We start from the raw sequence: 22,507 nt of genomic DNA on the forward strand, positions 1-22,507 counted from the left end.
ACGACGGGTGCAGAGGCTCTGCGAGGGGGGCGTGGACTCGCACAGACAGAAGACGGACGGACGCAGAGGCTCTGTGTCCGAAGCATAAATCTAGCTTTAGCGGAGATCATGCAGGATGAGAGTCGCTTGCACCCCACTGTGTGTAGAGTTAGATGGTTAGAGTTCAGGGAGGAGGTGCAATAGGAGGGTGTGCAATAGCGATTAGTAACTGGCATTTGACTATTCACAAAAGCAAACGAGACCTCCTTTCCATATCATTCCAACATGGGGAAGTGATTGGAAGGGCCAATGGGTTCATAGAAACATGCTTAGACTACTTTGTAGGACAGAATTGACAAACAATTATCAAATATTCTATAAATCCTTTCGGTTTAGTTGAATTACAGTTTTCCTGCGCCAGTAGGTGATTCGGATGTTATGAGGCTATGTGGCTATGTTATGATCGTTTACAGACTAATCTTATGTAAGACGATTATTACCAAGGAGGTTTTGTTTTCGGTTGCGTTTGTCTGTCTGTCTGTCTGTCTGTCTGTCTGTCTGTCTGTCTGTCTGTCTGTCCATCTGCAGGATAATTAAAAAATGTATGAATGGATTTTCGTGAATTGTGTGGAGTTGTTGGACATGACAAAAGGAACAAATTATTAAATTCTGGTGACGATCCAGATCACGATCCGGATCCAGGAGTTTAAAAAAAGATTCTTCACCATTGTGGGATAGGCCAAATTTTGACATTCCAGTTTCTAACTCCACAAAAAAGGCAGAAAGACTTTAGGGTGGGTGTAACATAGTCAAATGTTCTATCAAACAGCTTCCTTGGCAGAGGTCTGCACTCTCTGAGTGCACTTCTAATTTACAAATATATTTATGTTGAATATCTGAAGTCCCACTGCATTTCCAGTACCACTGACTTTACCATACCATTCCTGAGATGTTTTTTTAGGCAAGGGTCAAGGCCTTGTGCTTGACCCGAGTAGAGAGCGGTAGCCAGTGCAACTCAATGAATAGAGGAGTTTGAAGAGGGAAACACCAGATAGCCACTGGTGTTGGTGTCCAGTGGTGACCATAGCAACATGTGTTGCTGTCCACCCACTTCACACCCACCACACACACACACACCGCTACTCAAATACAAATAGCCAAGTACATACAACTCTGAAATTTCACACACACGCCCACACATAACACAGCCATACACTTCCACATTCATACTGTACTGTAGGTGTCAAGCTATACTTTGGTAGAATCTGTATCTAATGAAGTAATGCCTGTTGGATAAAAACTGTGTAGTGTGTGTCTGTGTGTGTGCGCGTGTGTCTGTGAACACTGTGTCCCTTTGTGTTGCTTTCCTCTGGTGCAGGTTTTGTTTTTATGGATCTGTATGAACTGCCTTTATGAACACTGTACTGTGCCCCTCTGTGTTGCAGGTTTTATTTTCCTGGTTGGCACAGTAGCGGCCCTGGAAGTGCCCATCGATACGGCGTTACCAAAGGCTCCGAGACGCCCGTCTTAGACGACACAGTCATGGCGTACCTGTTCGCTCAGGTGAGTTGTCTGTCAGACTCTATGTGGACAAGAAAGCTCCCGCGCACTGTAGCAGAGTTGCAGAGTTTACTTGCAATGTTTCGGTCTGTTGACCTTCTTCAAACAATTCAACCATTCTTGAAGAAGGTCAATAGAACGAAGCGTCACACTCACAAGTAAACTCTGCAAATGTGAATACTTTTTTGGTTTGCTATTTGTGGTTCATAAGTAGATTATCTTGTCCTAGATATTACCAAAATAGTATCTATAAATACTCCAAAATATTATGTATAAACAGTCCAAAACTGAAAATCCTTAAAAAATATATTGATTTGAAAAAAAGAAAACCTCCTTAAAATTATTCCCAAAGGCTTTAGATCACATAAGAGAGTTGAAATAGAGCAGATTATGTCAGAGATTTAGAAGTAAAGCTAGCAAATGTGCTTGTCTACTTAACTTTTTTGCCTGCCAGCCTACAGCAGTCAAATAAGTGGGCAATTGTTTTTGATTACCTTGTTGCACCAAGCAGTCATACGTGCTATAATGTCATATGTGCTATGATGTAGAACCAATAACGCACATGTGCAAGTATTACATCTCACACACAATGTGATGTTGGACAATCTCAGTCCTGTATGCAATATTAATATAAAGTTGAATGTCCGCACACTTGCTCCCGTTTTGCTTTTTTATTTCTTTTCACCAAGTGAACGTTTTCGAGCTACACTAAACAGGGTTTAGTGACCGTGACCGTTTTCGAGCTACACTGAACAGCGCTTAGTGACACTAGTGACGGTTTTCAAGCTTAACGCTGTTGAGTGTAGCTCGAAAACATTCACTTGGTGGAAAGAAATAGAAAAGAAAAAGTGTGCGGACATTCAACTTCATCTGTACATACTGTCTGACTTTTGTGTCCTGCACCTGCATCTTGAATGTGCACACCACTACCTTACTTTATGTGGTTTACTTGTGGTGTACTTTATGTTATTAATATGATACTATTTTCCGTGTTCCCCAGTGGAGGAGTGATTTCCTGAACGGCTGGCTGAGCGTGCCGGTGAGCCACGAGGCCCAGGAGGAGTGTTTGGGGATGGCCGTGCTGGACATGATGCGACTCGCCAAGGAGAAGGGACAGTCTCCCGTTGACATCTATAACGACAACAGGTAAGGAGAAGGGACAGTCTCCCGTCGACATCTACAACGACAACAGGTACTGTACTGATCTGCCCTACAAAACAAGAACGCAGTAACTCAGATTTTGGCAAACTGAGAAAAAAGGCTTCAAAGTTTCCTATATGGCCTGACAACTGCGTTGTCTGTGAAGTGGTGGTGACACTTCCTTGTAATACTTTTTTTGGGATAGAAATTAAATGCACACAAAACCCCCCCGAAAAAAAACAACATTTATGAGTCTTTTTGCCACAAAAAACTGAGTTACTGCGTTCTTGGCTGGTATTACTGCCACAAAATGGAGTTACTGCAGGAGTTACTGCGTTCTTGGCTAGTATTACTGTCTATTCCCAAACCATTCCCATTGAAAAGAGCAGCAGTTACTCACCGACTTCCTGCGTTTTTGTTTTGTACAACGTAACATAATTTTTGCACTTTCAACATGATTTTTCTTTAAAACGGGACAATGTTGGACCACAGTTTTTTGACACAAGACAAATGAGGTAGTTTAATGCCCATTTCCGATCTAAACTCAATTTTGACCATTTTCGAGTTACTGCGTTCTTGTTTTGCAGGGCAGTGATGACGGAACAGAGTGGCAAAATGGAAGAAAATGGTGTACACTCTGGTCCCTGTTTTATTTTGAAGTAACATTTTGCCAGACCGACGTTTTTATCCTTTGCTGTTTATGTCCGTTAACGTTTTATCATTTACCTGACGTGTTTCGTCAAAACAAAAGAAACTTTAATTATTTATTTAACTGTTAGACATATTGAACATCATGCATCTAACAGGTACTGATGACGGAACAACACAATTAACAATGTACAGTTTCTGGCTTGAAGTCTAAACAAAATGTGACATAACCATGTCTAAACACGTCATATCCCAGGTCCGAGTCGGTTCGCAGAGTGTACTGGTAAACAAACTCATGGTCAGGGAAGAACATGTTGGCTCTTCTATTAGATGAATTACCTCTTACCGTAACCTGGTTTACTCCTGAACCAGCTTCTTAACATAGGCCCCTGGACTTCCTGGTTTTTGCAACCTGCATGTATAAAGCCACGGTCACCATTGAAATCTCTATACTGCACTCTGTGTTCTGTATAGTTTTCTGCTTTTTTAAAATCATTTGGTGTTTATGTCCATTACCTCTTTTCCACCTCTTTGGAAGTGTTAGAAGGCCAAGTTTAGTTTAGTTTATTTTGTTTAGTTCAGCAGGGACCATGCACAAAAGACATTGTTTACAGAGGTAAAAAGATGGCTTGTGCCAGATTATAGCTACAATTATGTAACTAATTTCCATCTGCAGTCCCTGGACAGGTAAAACAAAATTAAAATACAGTACATAGACACATATACATAAGAACAACCATAGCCAAGTGAACTCCAGAAGGACTCCAAGTGAACCCTAATAATCCCTGTTGTAGTCTGGCCTAAGCCAGATTATACTCTCGGAGGAAATACTTTCAGGGTGTGATGTACATACGTAAAGTAGTCTGGAAATGGACTGGAACCCCTGCACCGCAGCCCAAAATACACTGATCTTTTGGAAAGAGGGAAAAATTCAGTCACTAATTTGGTACTGCTGCATGACCTTGATTGCCCCACGCAAGGTCATTGCGAGGTCATTGTCTGGGCAGTCTCCATTGGCGCATAGTTAGTATGCGACCCGGATTAAGATGGCCAGGGGCCCCTAGGCTACAGGTTGCTGTGTGACCCCACAGGGCCGGATTAAGATGGCCAGGGGCCCCTAGGCTACAGGTTGCTGTACTATATACGTCATTGTCAACAGTGTTGGGAGTAACTCGTTACAAAAGTAACTAATTACTGTAATGCATTACCTTTTTGAGTAACGCAGTAATGTAACTGATTACAGGGGGAAAAAATCGGTATTATGTCCTCGTTACAATGCAAGTAACTTGCACATTACAATGCATTTTTTTCACCTAAATTTTGTGTGGGTATTTTGTTTTCTTTATACAATGTTCACGGATCACCGTGAGATCAGCTATTGCCTATGATAGCCTACGTCCGCGCAGAGATTTTAAAGTTTCACGCAGAACATTGCTTCCTCTTTCACGCTTCGTGTCTCGAAATGGCAGGCTGACAAAGGATGACCGATCCAGTTTGCTCGTTTTCAAGATGGGTATATGCCCACTACTTTGACTCCATTGAAAATAAGGACGCCATGAACATTTAAGTTAAATGCACACTGTACTTGAAACCCAAACTGCTTTCCACGTCGAAAAACAGTAGCCTACAAACAATTTGACAATTTGAAGAGGTGCCATAGCACCACCAAATTAGTCAGGAAAGGAGGGGATGCATCCCATTCGCACGAGACAGGGACACGGCAGGGTAGGCTATCCGACGGGGGGGAAGAGTACGTTGCACCCCCCTCACTTTTGTTCAACTAAACATCACTAAAATTGAAATAAATCAATTTGAAATAAAATATTTATAGGCCTCTTGGCTCATTAATGCTTATATTTCATTGTAGCTTCAGCTGTACTTATCAAGTCTCAACTCCACTATCGTCCTTGGCATTGTTCAACAACGTTTATGACAAAATCCGGCGCATGTGGGGGGTTGGGGGGTCGGACATAAAAAAAAAAGAAATTGAAAAAAAAATTGAAAAAAAATGAAAAAAATCAGACCGGACGATGACCAAACCTGACAACCAACCGGAAACAAACTTTTATTTTTCTTAGGCACTGTATGTGGGTAAGACGCAATTCCTGAAAATGTTGGTTTTCAGTCTGCAGGCTTCCAAAACGACTTGTGGATGGCAGGTGAAAGTCATGCCACCTCATAGATTTGCACTGTAGATTGCCAAATCATTATTTCCAGTCATTTTGGCTGAAGTAACTAAAAGTAATGCAAAAGTAGTGTAATGCCTTACTTTAAAAAAAAAAGTAATGTTGTAATGTAAGGCATTACTTTTAAATGACAGTAACATGTAATAAGTAGTGCATTACAGTTTTTGAGTAACTTTCCCAACAGTGATTGTCAACAACACAGCAATGCCTTGAAGGACCCATGAAAGACCTTAAATGACCTTGAAAGACCTTGAAAGACCCATGGTATGTGCATTGTCAACAACACAGTAATGCATTGAAAGACCCATGAAAATCCTTAAATGACCTTGAAAGACCTTGAAACACCCATGGTATGTGCATGGAAGGCAGGAGAATAAGCGGCTCCTACTACTGTGTATGTGTGTTTATTTCAAGTTCGAGACATTTTAGAGTGCACCAACGATAAAAATGTCATCATCAGTGCTGCTTGACACCCTGCTCCCCATCGCTGTCCCCATCTTACTTGCTAATATTTAACGGTTACGGATAAATGCATATCAATGTTCTGTATTTGTAAACACGCCTGAACTTCCACCCTACAATTACGTATCCAATTCCTTCATTTCCCATTTCATAGTGTCACTCAGGGGTGGGAAAGGGCTCTTTCATTCGAGGGCCACTCCAAATTTTATGAAGTCCTCCAAAGGCCATACTATGAACACAAACCATGATTTTATGTAATACCTTGAAAGACCCATGAAAGACCTTAAATGACCATGAAAGACCTTGAAAGACCCATGGTGTGTAAACGGCCCTCGAGAGACATAGATTCTAGGGATGCACCGATACCACTTTTTTGAAAACCGATACAAGTACGAGTACATTAATGTGTGTACTTGCCTATACCGAGTACCGATACCGATACCTTTTACCACCAAAATACAATGAAAATAAATGCATGGCCTTGTTTTTTCCCACCTGTGATATTTTTATTGTCCATTTCCATGTAGATTTAAAAGTTATTAAATGTATGAAGTGGCTCTTTTTTTCAATCTGCTTTCAAGTCCAAAGAACATGACGATATTTTGCATTGTTTTGAGTAATAGTAGTACTCGTAGCTGGTATCGGCAAGTGTTTGACGAGTACGAGTATCGGTATCGGTGCATCCCTAATAGATTTCCCAGCCCTGGTGTAACTAATTCCTTATCCCCTGTCCCAACAGTTACAACTCCTCCCTGCCCAAGGACATGCGTGGTGCGCATCCAGACAACCCCTCTGTACCCAGTTAATGTAGTACAAACCCCAACTCCGATGAAGTTGGGACGTTTGGTAAACAGTGAATAAAATCAAAATGCTATCATTTTCAAAACATTCAATCTATTCATTAGATGGAGAATAGTGAAAAGACAACATATTAAGTGTTAAAACCGAGAAAAAATATTGTTTTGGGGGACATATGTACTCATTTCTAATTTGATAAATCCAACACGTTTCAAAAGAGTTGGGACGGGGACAATAAATGGCAGCAAATGTCGAGGAAGACTAAAAACAAAACAAAAGACAACACTTAACAGTTAAATACATTAACCGATGAGATGATTTTATACAAAAAACAGTGTTAATTCCTATCTTGGACATGATTTCACCAGCTAAATGGTGGGTGTATTCCTTGTCATGTTTTGCAATGTTTTCCTTTCTGTAGTGCTTACAGTGTGACAGGTCTTGATCAAAAACCCACCATTTTATCACCTGCTGGTCCTTATGATGGAGCCATACTGTTAAAACATAGTAGAGAATGCAATTTGACCTTACTATGTGGCAGTAATCGAAGATCTCCCTTCAAAATATAATGCATGAGTGGCTTTTCATGCTGTTTAAAACCCATTTATACCATTCAGCACTGTATTTAACTCTACAGATGAGTGAGAACATCTTAACCAATGCACTACTGCACCCGCATGCCATCATGGAGGCTGACTTTTGAAGCTAGCACTAACACAAGTTGGATGGTCCATTTTCACTGTAGCACAGGATGTGCCATGCTCTATTATTGTCAAAAAGAATGGACTTCTACAACTTCTGCTGACTTCTGTAAGCAAAGGACAGTTTCCCATGTCTTCTGGGTCTATTTCAAGTGAGCTCAGGTGCTTAGGAGAATGTTACACCCCTGTATCATTTGCACGCATTAAGCATTCTTAATATGGTCAATTTTCAATAGCTCTAGCACTCCAGGAATTAGAGTGAGACTACAGCCAATATATATTTCATGATGTCATGAACCTATACAATGATTTTATTAACAAAAATATGTCTTATATACACTCAATCGTGGTAAATCAAAGGGAATTCAAAAATGTATGTAATAACTATGGTAATTATTCCCTTTGCATCTTTAATTCTGAGTGACTCAGCCTCTCTGTGATGATCTTATACCTCGACACGTATATTGTCCGTCAGTATAATTAATTTTGAAATGTTCTTCTTTGTTGTTTTATCTTATTTGGATGTTTACTAAATTTCACTGATCCCCGTCCCAACTCTTTTGAAACGTGTTGGATTTATCAAATTAGAAATGAGTACATATGTCCCCCAAAACAATATTTTTTCTCGGTTTTAACACTTAATATGTTGTCTTTTCACTATTCTCCATCTAATGAATAGATTGAATGTTTTGAAAATGATAGCATTTTGATTTTATTCACTGTTTACCAAACGTCCCAACTTCATCGGTGTTGGGGTTTGTATGTTAATGTGGTAACACTTTATTTTAGGGATACATCTATTAGCACTAATATATACAATATTAATGCCTGTGTAAGTAACTTGTAAGGCACGTACTAAGCAAAATAAGACAGTTGTTAAGCATGTATTCACAAATGTCTTGTTCATGCCCAATTAGGGATTTATTACTAATATAACCTTAGTAAGGACCAGTAAGCCTGTATTTCTATTTATTAGTAAGTAATAAATGGCAGAATACAATGTGTATAAGCTCCCGACACACTGTGTGAACAAACCCTGAACAGTGTGAAAACAGATGCGGAATAAGGGTCCCTATTCTAAAGTGATGCATTGCTCAGCCCAGATGGCTTAGGGCCCCCGCACTACCAAAGTCCCCCTCATTACCTAGGGCCCCCACCCCACCCAGGCCCGCACTACTTAGCCCCCCCCCCTGATCAGCAAAGTGTAAGGGTATATCAGGTAATTAATATGTAGTCAGCTGAGTCATCCAGTTTTCTCTTGTTCAAACCAATGTAGGTAAGGTAACAGGAGCCTTTATATAACAAGGATTGAACATACACTTGTCAATGGCGGTGGGTTGGTGAGATGCAGTTGTTTTATGTAACACTGCGTTTTAATTGTAAAAATAAATAAATAAATGCAGAACATTGGAATAATAGTTTTTAAGCGAAACTAAACTATTCTTTTGTGATAATTAAGTTAATGTTTGAGAACATTAGCTTCAAGAAGTGCAGTGCATGATGGGTACGCAATCTAGGCCAACAGACCCAGCTCTGAGCCTAGCTACGTCCTTAGCTCCTCCCCTCGCTCATGCAATTTAGTTGCTATCCAAACAATTCGCCATGTACGTAACAACAGAAATATTATCATTGCTGCATTGGCCATGCATTGCATTTCTGACTAAGGGCGTACCCATCATGCACTGCACTGCAAAATGACATCTCACCACCCCACCGTCGCTGAGAAGTGTACGTCTAATCCTTGCTATATAATGCTTCCTATCACTTAATACAACACTGAGAGGAATAAGTAAATTCTACACATCTAATTAGACTAATGCTAAACAAAAGAATTCTTACATTTGCTGGCGGGGGGCATGGGGCGCTGGGTAGGGTGGGGGCTCTAGGGAGTGCGGGGCCCAAGCCATCTGGGCTGAGCAATGCTTCACTTTAGAATAGGGACCCTTATTCCACATCTGTTTTCACACTGTTCAGGGTTTGTTCACACAGTGTACTAGGAGCTTATACACATTGTATTCTGGCCCTTACTGCTTACTCATAAATAGAAATCTAGGTCTACTAGGTCCTTACTAAGGTTATATTGGTAATAAATCCCTTATTGTGCATGAACAAGACATTTACGAATAAATGTCTAACAACTGTCTTATTTTGCTTAGTACATGCCTTACAAGTTACTTACACAGGCATTAATATTGTATGTATTAGTGCTAATAGATGTATCCCTAAAATAAAGTGTTACCGTTACGGTAACACAGTGTTTCTCAAACTTTTCGTGCCATTCCCCCCTTCAGAGGAAGGGTGTCTGTCTGCGCCCCCCTTGAGCAAAATGGTTACGAAAATACAAATAAATAGGCCTTCGTAAAGTTTATTAGAGCCTAATATACACGTGTATGACCAATGATGTTCTCTAAATATTAGTGAATAAATTAATGAATGTATTGTGATTGTAAAGTGAATGTGTTGACTTAATGGCAAAGCAGAAAAGTATTAAAAAAGAATAACCTTTTGACTTCACCCCCTCCAATACCTCCCATCCAATACCCCTCCAATACCTCTGCGCCCCCCTAGGGGGGCTTCCGTCCCACTTTGAGAAACACTGATGTAACCGATACGATAATATAAGTTTAGTCTAATAACCAATTCCTTATTCTTTATCCGCCCCAACAGTTACAAGTCCTCCCTGTCCAAGGACATGCGTGGTGCGCATCCAGGACTACCACTCCGTACCCAGTTAATGTAGTATGTGAATGTAGCAGATACGACTATATAGTCTAATAACTAATTTAGGGATGCACCGATACACATTTTTTCACTTCCGATCCGATCCCGATATCTAAATTTGGATATCTGCCGATACCCATACTACTCCGATCCAATACCAAAATCACATACGTATATGCATGGGTTTCAACTTGTGGTAGGCCTAAGCAGACTATTTGGTCAGAAAAGGGAGTCAGAAGAACAGGAAACCAATTAATAAGCAAAAAGTAACAATCCCATCCTGAAAACTAATATGCAAGTGTTATGATTTCAAATTAACATTGCACCTGACTCAATGTCTGTATCAGGAAAATTCAGATATTTTGGGAAAATTCCGATCCGATCTTGTTGATATATGTTGATATCTGAACCCGATACCGATACACCGATACCGATATCCCATCCCTAAACTAATTCCTTATTCCTTATCCGCCCCAACAGTTACAAGTCCTTTCTGCCTAAGGACATGCGTGCCCACATCCAGGACTACCACTTTGTGACGCGCAAACGCATCCGCTACCGCTTCAAGCGCTTCATCCAGCAGTTTAGCGAGTGCAAGGCGGCGTCGCGGGAGCTGAAGCTCAAGTACCTGGTGAACCTGGAGAGTCTGCAGCCGGCCGCCTTCGCCGAGCGCTTCCACGTGCGGCAGCACGCCGCCGGCCACGTCACCATCCTCGTCTCCTCCAATCACGGCATCCGGTGGCACCGGGCGGCATCGACGAGTGACGACGCTAACGCCAACGGCAAGGAGGACGCGGCGACGACGACAACGACGCAGGAGGACAAGGACGACGAGGAAGTAGGTTATCTTGGGACACTTTGGAGGTCACGTTTATAGTTAAGGCGGCGTGTGTGTGTGTGTGTGTGTGTGTGTGTGTGTGTGTGTGTGTGTGTGTGTTTATTCCCAGGGAATATCTCATAATCCTTATTTTGTTTCTGTCTTTTCAGGAATTTCAGACGTACTGTGATTTCCCTGGTGTCATAGACATCAGTGTCAAGCAAGCCAGCAAAGACGGCTCAAATGAAAGCTGTATTGTAACCATAAACCGCCAGGACAACCAGACTCTGGTAGGAAATTTATGTCAAATTAGCATTTTTAAAAAATATATATATCCTTTGTTGTATTAAGTTAAGTTTTTCATCTGTTTGACATCTGTGTGAATGTAAAAAAAAGAAAAACACGCACACTCAAGAAGATTGGGTGCAGGACTAGCAAAATCGCATGAATCGCATGCTGCCCGAAACGTCACATTAAAATAAGAAATAAACGGGAGCTTGGTGTTTCAGACTTAACTTTCAGATTTCATCTGTGTGAATGTATTCATGACTCCCCTTAGCTAGCTGCTTCTTTTCCCCAAAGAAAGTGGATCTCACAAGAAGCGACACTCATGTATTTTATGGGAAACAGTCAATAGAGGGCGTTTTGAGGCAGTTTTGAGTCAAATCCGCCATTCTGGAATCACGTACGCCACTGTGTTATGACCAGTAGCCATAGCAACTTTCTTTGGCCATAGGAAAGACCGCGGATCTAATGCTAACGTTAGCACAATATGGCTAGCTACTTTGGCAACTTTAGCCTTATAGATATTCATGTTCTGCACTGATTGTGTTGAAAAAAACACATGAGATGGTATAAGCATTCATAACTGAAAGTTTCAGATAGTTATATCGATGTAGTTTTACCGTATTATGTAGAAATCCTGTACACATTCCCAATGCATTCTAATGTAATTTGTCCGATATTCATTCCAGAATGGCGGCCGCGGCCGAAAATCATAGCCTGGTCCTGACCATCCCATAATACTACCATTTAATTTCGTATTTATGGTCTGGCATTTGTTTGCTCTGAAGCGATTGTAGGAAGCAGGAAGTTTGCACTCAGTTATGGTTTGAAATTATTGGACACCTCTCACCCAATCGCTGGTAGTTACTCAACAACAACATAGCGCAGACCAATGGCTCTGGCGCAGATGTGTACGTCATTGTCACGAGTGCCCTCCCCCTTTTGCCCCCACGTGGGGGGCGTATTCGATTATTGGCTGTTTTCTGGGGGGGGGGGGGGGGGGGGTTGCGTTGCGGTCAAAATTCTACTGCTCCAGGCACTCCACAGAGAAGGACGGCCAGACTTAATAGTGGAGCCAATCCTTTGGCGGAAGTATGTAGGATGGCTTGCGAGGCTACGAAAATCATGGGGCAGAGTGTTGCAATGGGGCGTTGTATTGAGTGTCGCTCCTTGGTAGATCCACTTTCTTTGCTTTCCCATCTCACATGTAGTCTACTGTGGTCCAGTGCTATTGTTCTGAGCAATGGCATGAATGTCCATTTATGTTTTTAAATAGTGAGAACAAGGACAAATTTCCTGCTTGCATATTCTAAAATATTCTATTCTATTCTACTCTATTCTATTCTATTCTATTCTGTTCTATTCTGTGCTAGTCAGATACATCCCTTAGCTTTCTGAACTGTGCTGTGCTAAGGCCTTTAAGTTATGTGTGTGTTTTGTGCGTGTGTGTGTATGTGCATCCTTGACTTTCAGGAGCTGGAGTTTAAGTCGCTAGAAGAGGCCTTGTCGTTCGTGTCGCTCATAGACGGCTACTACAGGTTGGTGACGGACGCCAGCCACTACCTGTGTAAAGAGGTGGCGCCCCCTAGGCTACTGGAGGCCATTCAGAGCTATTGCCATGGGCCTATCTCGTGAGTACAATTTGGTTATTACAGTAATGGTTATTATTATGCTAAGAATTGTTATACGAGTTTCATACCAATTAACTTGCCTCCTTTGTCTGGTTGTTGCTAAATCTTTTCCTTCCTTATATAAATATAAGGATCCTTAAGGATATATCCTTATATAAATATGCTGTGTGTGTGTGTATATATATATATATAATATACATAATAAATGTCCCCCTCTCTCTTGTTTGTTAGAATGGACTGTGCCATCAACAGACTGCGTCGCTGTGGTAACCATAAGGGCCTGTACATCCTGCGCTGCAGCCCCAAGGACTACAACAAGTTCTTCCTCTCCTTCATTGTGGGGGTGGGTCATCTCAGCCTAGTGTTTCTCAACGGGGGCTCAATAACCCCCCAGGGCGCGCGCGTGCGTGTGCGTGTGCGCGTGCACGTGTGTGTCAATGCTTTATGCCTGGAGGTGTAGACTACTGAAGGTTAATGGTTAGATCTAACACTGCGATCTGGATCTTGATTTTGATTGACTGATAGCCGTTGTAAATCGGATGTAAACACACACCCTTCCAAACAACGATTCTAAGCGCGGCTTATTGCTTAAGTAAACATGCATAAAGAATGCCATCTATTATCTCTTTTATGAAAGTATTTTTCGGTGTGTGTGTGTGTTGTGTGCATCTTGTGTGTGTGTGTGTGTGTGTGTGTGTGTGTGTGTGTGTGTGTGTGTGTGTGTGTGTGTGTGTGTGTGTGTGTGTGCGCGCGTGTTGTGTGCATTTTATGTGTGTGCACGGTGTGTGCACTTTGTGTGTGCACGTGCGTGTGTATGCCTGTGTGTGCGTGCGTGCTCCCAGTACGAGGGCATGGTGGAGTATAAGCACTGCCAGATCGTGCGGCTGGCGTCGGGCGAGTTCAACCTGAGCGGAGCCAAGCGGAGCTTCGGGAGCCTGCGGGAGCTACTCCACCACTACCAGAAGGAGGCGCTGCGCTCAGACGGACTCATATTCCAGCTCAACAAGTGCTGCCCGCCCAGGAGCCAAGGTACCTAATCTACCTGGCCAAAGGGCTTTCTTTAATAGAGTCAGATGACGATTGCATGGTTTCCATCTGATGACCTGCCTATACTGAAGATGAGCGAGTCACTGCCCAGCTTCCCTGAAAATTACCACATACAAATTATGTTTACTGTGAATAAGTTAATTAAGCATCCATTACATGTCTTGTTTGAAAATCAAGCTCATTTCTAGTCTTCAGCGATGATCTTTCAGTACCAACCCAACAACAGTTCGGAAAACAACAAGACAAAGTCAATGTTTCTCAGTGTCTTTCAACTGATGTGATTTCCCTCCTTCATCTCCAGACAAAACCAACCTGCTGGTGTGCAGGAGTAACCAGGGGCTGGCCATGCCTCTCTCGCCCTCGCTCGCCAAGCACAGCATCAGCCAAATGGTCTTCCACAAGATACGCAAGGAGGACCTGGAAATTGTGAGTCTAACGCTTTCTTCATCCTACAACGCATTATATCCCAAACTTTTTCTCCGGGGACCCACTTTTGGACTTGAGAATATTTTCGTGTATAGAATGTATTCTATAACAATGCCATATTCTAAAATTCCAAATTGTTTTATATGGCACTCACAATTCTACAGAACTTCCACTGTCCGAACATTCCAGTCACACTGTTGTGACAGTAAATGTTTAAAGGTTAACATGTCTTTCTCATTCTAGAACGAGAGCCTGGGCCAAGGAACGTTCACCAAGATATTCCGCGGCACGCGCAAGGAGCTCGGAGACTACGGAGAGGTGCACGAGATGGAAGTCATCATGAAAATACTGGAGAAGACACATCGCAACTACTCAGAGGTGAGAGAGGGGGGGAAGATACATCGCAACTACTCAGAGGTGAGGGGGGGTAGAGAGAGATAGAGATAGAGAGAGAGAGAGAGAGAGAGAGAGAGAGAGAGATGGAGGTCATCATGAAGATACTGGAGAAGACACATCGCTCACACAACTACTCAGAGGTGAGAGAGAGAGAGAGAGAACTAGAGAGAGAGAGAGAGAGAGAGAGAGAGAGAGAGAGTTACAGACAGAGATGGAGATAAACAGAGTGTAAGGGCACTAAAATGCATATGCATCAGCCATGTACTCAGAGCTGCCCCATCTCCATAGCCTGAGGTGCCCCATCTCCATAGCCTGAGGTGCCCCATCTCCATAGCCTGAGGTGCCCCATCTCCATAGCCTGAGGTGCCCCATCTCCATATCCTGAGCTGCCCCATCTCCATAGCCTAGAGGTAGCAAGCCCAGCATGGAAGAGAAAGATTAGATCAAGATGCACATGTAATATAGTCAGGGCTCTAAATTAACTTTTTCCACCACCAGCCAATTTGGCTAGTGGACATTTTTTCTTACCAGCCAAACAGAAGTTCAACAAGCCATTTTTTTTTATCTCGCCAAAATAAACTATGCTTTAGGCTAGTTGTGGTCATTTTGTTCAACTATTTCTACACACAGATACACCATAGGCCTGCATAAGCTACTATATGCCTACATAATAAGCATATTATAGGCTATATATTTTTTTCATTATTTTTTAACTTCTGCTTTATTTTTTACTTTCATTACTTAGGCATAATCAATTTGATTAGTTTTTGTTCAATTCCTCTGAAAACAGCTGAATCACATCACACAAGCCACTCACATAACCAGAGGTGGAACGTAACTAAGTATTTTTACTTCGTTACTGTACTTAAGTAGTTTTTTCTGGAATTTGTACTTACTTGAGTAAAAATAAAAATGCAGACTCAATTACATTTTTTGACAATTACTTGTACTTTCTACTCCTTACATTTCTAGGAGAAGACTTTGTTACTAGTTACATTTATCCTAGGTTTTCCTGTTGTGTTTCGTGGATATTTCAGTAGCCTCAGCTGCGGGCAGGGAGGCGGGACCAAGCCCCTCTTCCAAATTGACACCCAGACAGAAAATATACTTTTAAAAACATTAACAGGACACCATAGTCATGTTCAAATAGAACCGAAAACCGTTGCAGACACTTTTTCCTATTGGATCAAGTAGGTAGACATGGAGAAAGACAGCCATTGCGTGAGTAGGCCTACTTTTACTTTTGTACTGAAAAGTACATTTAAAAGTTAGTACTTGGGACTTTTACTTAAGTACGTTTTTGGGAAACAACTTTTACTTTCACTTGAGTAATTTTTTCGCAGGGTACTTCTACTTTTACTTAAGTACACAACTTCAGTACTTCTTCCACCTCTGCACATAACAGACCTTTAACATACAGTAACCAAGCACACAGCTTAACACTACAAAACCTCACATAGGCCTACGCACACCCCAAGGAAGGAGAAGAGATGAGAGGAGAGAGGAGGAGCTCTTCTCTACCATGCGCAACAAAATGACAAGAAGCCTAGTTTAACTAAAAGTAGGCCTAAATAATATCTCGGGAATATTCGCTTCCGTTGTTACTTCGACAGCTTCGTCGTTGGTTGTTTTTTTTTTCTTTCCGATGGCGTGGGCTTTCCAACTTAGTTGCGCCAGGACTCGGAACATTTCAGAAGACAACTGAACTGACAGCTACGGTCACACTACTCTGACAGTCAGCTCTCCTCCTCTGCCCTTGTCGCGATTTCGTTCCACAGCCACTCATTTTTTAAGGTCACTATTATTACGGTTACAATTACTACTACATTCACCAACGCACAGAACCTTGCGCTAACCCCCGCCACATTCTCATCACTCGCACAAAACACAGTCTACAGAGCAGAAGTAGCTCTATGCATAATCTGCGTAACTCCTGTTATTGAAACGGCCAGGACCTCGCTGCTTCAAAAATGCAGCCTGTTACAGCAATGTTCATATAGCAGTAGTGACGTTAAAACGGTTGTAGCGAAAGCGACGAGAGCATAAGAGGAGAGCTGCCTGTCAGAATAGTGTGAGCGCAGCTTAGCTGACAGAATGTTTTCAATCCTGGCGCGCGCAACAGCATGGAGTTGCCGCTCGCTGCACTGGAAAGCCCACTGTGGGAGGCTACGTCGTGACGCTAGTGTCCATGGGTAATGTAGGAAATCTCGCCGTCTAACGTTGGTCAGAGCAGCGGTTTACCGTTCATAATTTACTGTACTCGGGAACTACTAGCCAAATTGGCGGGTAGGTATTTTTTTCTACTAGCCAAAATGAATTTTCACCCCTGTTTGGCGTGTTGGCGTGTGTTAATTTAGAGCCCTGAATATAGTGATGCATGATGCACAGTGACCAAGCAAAGTTTCAAAATGCAAAACCAAAGTTACAGACATGCATTGTCTTATTGTGTGTTGCTAGGAAATTGAAAGTGAGAGATGGGAAACATGAACACAAGATGAAACTTACAGGCTATTAATAGCAGATGAAAAAGGATCTTGACACCATAATAAGTGTTTGCTACTCAGTGGGACAAATCTTCACGCCCATGTACTAGGGATGCAAACGATAAATCGATTAATCGACTTAAATCGATCAATGCGTTAATCGATTAAAAAACATTAATCGCAATTAATCGACAATTCAACTGACAAGAGACATAGGCGAAATGGTCTTGTGAAGAGTGTGTGTGAAGAGGGGTGTGAATAGTGGGAATATTTAAATCACCTTTGGATTAAAGAATTCATTTAAATGTGGTATTTTATCTCAATTTTTAATACATTTTTTTTAGATTTAGTAGTTTTTTTGAGAAACATTGAGATTTCGGGGGGAAAACGCCGCTTATCAATTAATCGTAAGTCGATCGATAAGGCTATCAACTAATGATTAATGAATTAATCGATAATTTGCATCCCTACAATGTACAGTGTTTAGCATTATGTGATTGTAAATAAGTAGAACTACACACAGTCTCTCTCCGCTAGTAAACTAGGTGTTGATGTTATGAAATTAGGCTATGTTACGATTGCTTCCAGAGTATCTTTTTTAGGACTTTTGTGTTTGTGTGTGTGCGTGCGTGTGTACTTTCTCACGTGAACCCCGGACAATTTGCCGCAAATGTCAACCTCCAGAGCTGGTGTGTGAATGTCGGAATGTGAATAATGTGTATGTGCTATATGTGTGAATGTGCATTTTGAAAGCGCTATACTTCATAGTTGTGATACTGTGCTATATAAATACATCTTGTATCATATTGGTATTGTATTGTATTTGTATTGTAATTGTAATGTGATTGTCCCTGCCCTAATTTGATGCCGTTTTGTCTCCGTAGTCGTTTTTCGAGGCGGCCAGTATGATGAGCCAGCTATCCCATAAGCACTTGCTGCTCAACTACGGCGTCTGCGTCTGCACAGACGAGAGTGAGTTTGTGCTGACATTGATTTGCATACATGTGTGCATACTTCCATACTTCCATACATAATACTGTACTTCTGTGCAACGTTGCCAGATTTGTCCGACCATTTCCAGCCCAAATGGTGCTCAAGAATCACCTGGAGGCCCTAAAAACCGCCCAATGATTTCTATGGCCATAAAACTGCAGGAAAACCCGCCCAATGGCCGTTTTTGACCATGAGTGCATTACAATATACGACCTTGCCTCCTCCACTTGTGCTTGTCTCCTCGTCCCGCCTCCTGGCCCCTCCTCCGTGGAGAAAATGATAAAGTTTCCCAGCTGTCAGCCTAGCCACAACAACTTTTGAGGGACTGTTTTTCATTCACCATCCCAATTGCAAATGAGAAAAAGACTTTACAATTGAGCTTTTGCAAGATATTAAAATATAATGCTGTTGTCAGTGATGTCATCATGACATATTACTTCCTGGTACTAGGAGACAAGCACAAGTGGAGGATATTGTACACAAGGCCGCATATTGTAACGCACTCCATTTTTATCCTCAGACGGCCATGCCAAGCTATCCAATTTGGCGGATAACCGCCCAATCTGGCAACGCTGCTCCTGTTAGTTCTGCATATGTACACACTGATTTGCATGAAGACATCTCACTGGGCCCTTCTCAAAACCTAGGACAGTGTCCTTCCAAGTGTATCAGCCTAATTAGTCACACCCAGTGATTGGATACTCTCTCCAATCACTGGGTGTGACTAATTAGGCTGATACACTTGGAAGGACACTGTCCTAGGTTTTGAGAAGGGCCCACTGACTTCCACATTTGTCTGGTTGACCAGCCATGCAGTACAACATGGTCACTGACATGAAGACTAATATTTAATAAGTGCCTACATGCATATTTATGTAGACAATGCGTACACACGGTACATACAGAAGTAACTCTTTCTATACAGTGGGGGTAATGCTATTATGCAAACATGTTTTTTTTAACATTATTTAAAAGATATTGGTTATGTTGTCTTAGACTTAATATTGGTTAATCCTAGTATGAATATACAGATAAACACTGATAAATACTATAGAATTTGTGTGGAAAAATGTATTTTAAAAAAGGCTATGATGCAATTGTTTGTTTGTTTTTTGAGAATTCTTACAATTGGTAAAAACTCCCAAAATGGTAAACCTGCATAACGTCCTTATCCACCTACTTTTTTTCCACTTCAATTTGGTGATATTACCCTAAACATAGCTCTTTAAAATTCATACACACATACACGCATTAACACACACACACACACACACACACACACACACACACACACACCACACACCACACACACCACACACACCACACCCCACACACCACACACCACACACCACACACACCACACACCACACACCACACACACCACACACACACACACACACAGAGTGCTTGTCTGGTCGACAGGCTATGCAGTGAAAATAAAGGGCTGTACACTTACTGTAGTATACTCATACTTGCATCTTTTGGCAGCTGTATTTGTTTATGAAAGTGAGTGTATCCTATATGGCAGTGGTTCCCAACTTATGGGCCGGGGCCCACTGGTGGGCCCTGAAGGTATTCCAAGTGGGCCTTGAAATCATTTTCAAAAAACAATAATCATATTTTGGTGTCTGCTACTGTTGATTTATTTGAGTTTTATTCTTAGTTGGGTCAGAGGTGGGCCCCGAACATTTTTGACAATTTCGAGTGGGCCCCAAGTTGAAAAAGGTTGGGATCCCCTGCTATATGGACACCCACGTCCACTGGTAATGGATCTGGTTTTGAACAGCTGTTTATGAAATCAAATGCTCTGTATCTCTCCATGTCTATATTCTTATGTGGTGTAAATGTGCTCCTCTGCCCATTGGTGTTCCTCAGACATCATGGTTCAGGAGTTTGGTGTAAATGTGCTCCTCTGTCTTGTGTTCCTCAGACATTATGGTTCAGGAGTTTATAATGTGCTCCTCTGTCTTGTGTTCCTCAGACATCATGGTTCAGGAGTTTGGTGTAAATGTGCTCCTCTGTCTTGTGTTCCTCAGACATCATGGTTCAGGAGTTTGTGAAGTTTGGGTCTCTGGACATGTACCTGAAGAAGAACCGCAACACCATCAACATCGCCTGGAAACTGGAGGTCTCCAAGCAACTAGCCTGGGCCATGCACTACCTGGTGAGGCACACACACACACACACACACACACACACACACACACACACACACACACACACACACACACACACACACACACACACACACACACACACACACACACACACACACACACACACAACCTGGTGAGACATGTTGCACCTGCATGCACACACACACACTGCCTGGAGAGAGATGTTGCTTAACACGTTTCTGTTGCCATTTCAGGAGGGGAAGGGCCTTGTCCACGGTAACGTGTGTGGTAAGAACGTGCTGCTGATCAGAGAGGAGGACAGGAAGGCTGGGAACCCTCCCTTCATCAAGCTGAGCGACCCCGGCATCAGCATCACCGTGCTGCCCAAAGACGGTGAGACACTCACTCAATTAAAACCCCTTAAAGCAGTGATTCTTAAAGTGTGGTCCGTGACAGAGCAGAGGTGGTCCGCAGGGGAGTTTCTACTTTTCCACGACAAGCTAGTAGAAGGATTTGTAACATTATTACAAAGCCAAACATGTCTGAAGTCATATTTTTACCACAATGAGACAGGCTTGTAAATGTGAATAAAAAGGCCCCTGCAAGTGATCTGCATCAAAATTAACAGTGTCGAATTAGCACCTGTCAACTGTCAATTCAGTTGACAGGTGGTCCCTGAACATGTTTAGGGGGACAAAGTGGTCCCCGGTCTGAAAAGGTTTGAGAATCACTGCCTTAAAGGGGTATGCCACTATTTTGAGGCTTAGCGACATACTCCCTCTTTTAACTTGTCTTAAAGCAAGAGAACGCTTAACATGAAAAATAAGACACTTGACCACTTTTATAAACCCTGGCCAACGATTTTAACTGTATTAAGCCCCAAAATAGTGGCATACCCCTTTAAAACACTACCCCTGTTATAAATAAGGTTACCAGAATGGCAATGACCAAGTCGTAATGTATTACTAAATGCCCCGTGCGTTGTCATAATGGTATACTGTAGTACTAAAGCGTTTCACGATCCACCACTCTTTAGCATTTCTGCTGGTCAGACAAATAAAAACACAAAGTAAAAATGTCTTTCTCCAGCAGCAGTGCAGAGCTCCTTACTCTGCTGGCTTTCTTCTTCTTCTTCTTCTTCTTCTTCTTCTTCTTCTTCTTCTTCTTCTTCTTCTTCTTCTTCTTCTTCTTCTTCTTCTTCTTCTTCTTCTTCTTCTTCTTCTTCTTCTCCTTCTCCTTCTTCTTCTTCTTCTTCTTCTTCTTGTGTTTTAATGACGGTTGGCAAACCAGCTTTGTTGGTGTATTACCGTCACCTCTGGATCTGGAGTGTGAACAGGAATATCTACCTCCCTCTAATCAAAACAAACTAAGTGAACAAACTCTCCCTACTCTGGCATCTCCACTCTCCATTTAGCTCAGTGCTGCTCAACAGCCTTCAGGTGCACTTGCTGATTGGTGGAGCTGATTAGCCAATTAGGAGCCTCAGCCAATTAAGGTCGTTACGGGGTAGTAATTGCCTTTCGTCACCTTTCCAAGGGATACACCAAGTGTAGAGACAGGAGGGCTTACTGATGTCATAACAGCGTAGTACGAAATGATGGCCAGGGGAGTACAGAAATGTTATTCTTCTTCTACGCTCAGTATTGGAAGCATCAGGGAAGCATGCAATGCCACTTCCGGGAGGGTCGGAGTGTGGAACAGGTCATAGGACACGGTGAATGTTTGTCAGCTGAACACTGACAACTGGATATCCTCTTTCAGCACATTTTCGCTGAGTTTCCGGATTTTGCGGAGTACGGAAATTGTATCCATCGCACCCACTGACCAAAGACCATGCGCAAGGGAGTTAATTTTCCATCCACTCGTGTCCTCAGGCAACGCCCCCGTACTACACCGTGGCCAATGCATTTCCTCCCTAGAGATTGTTCTTCTGTGTTGAGTTTCTTTGCTCCCTACTCTGGCATCTCCACTCTCCATTTAGCTCAATGCTGCTCAACAGCCTTCAGGTGCACTTGCTGATTGGTGGAGCTGATTAGCCAATTAGGAGCCTCAGCCAATTAAGGTTGTTACGGGGTAGTAATTGCCTTTCGTCACCTTTCCAAGGGATACACCAAGAG

General features: G+C 42.3%; 1 protein-coding gene across 2 annotated transcripts in view; it reads left to right on the forward strand.

Annotated features, from left to right (window-relative positions):
* Positions 1-22,507, forward strand: part of jak2a (Janus kinase 2a) — a 56,598-nt gene that overhangs the window by 18,498 nt on the left and 15,593 nt on the right. The window contains exons 4-15 of one of the 2 annotated variants that reach the window (XM_063210760.1): positions 1,425-1,542; positions 2,540-2,685; positions 10,676-11,033; positions 11,183-11,302; positions 12,771-12,928; positions 13,160-13,271; positions 13,771-13,957; positions 14,277-14,401; positions 14,645-14,779; positions 18,165-18,252; positions 20,310-20,437; positions 20,645-20,783. In XM_063210760.1, the coding sequence (XP_063066830.1) occupies positions 1,425-1,542; positions 2,540-2,685; positions 10,676-11,033; positions 11,183-11,302; positions 12,771-12,928; positions 13,160-13,271; positions 13,771-13,957; positions 14,277-14,401; positions 14,645-14,779; positions 18,165-18,252; positions 20,310-20,437; positions 20,645-20,783 (1,814 nt within the window). The other variant, XM_063210761.1, reaches the window with a different exon arrangement.

The sequence above is a fragment of the Engraulis encrasicolus genome, chromosome 11 (assembly GCF_034702125.1).
Source record: "Engraulis encrasicolus isolate BLACKSEA-1 chromosome 11, IST_EnEncr_1.0, whole genome shotgun sequence".
Lineage (NCBI taxonomy): Eukaryota > Metazoa > Chordata > Actinopteri > Clupeiformes > Engraulidae > Engraulis > Engraulis encrasicolus.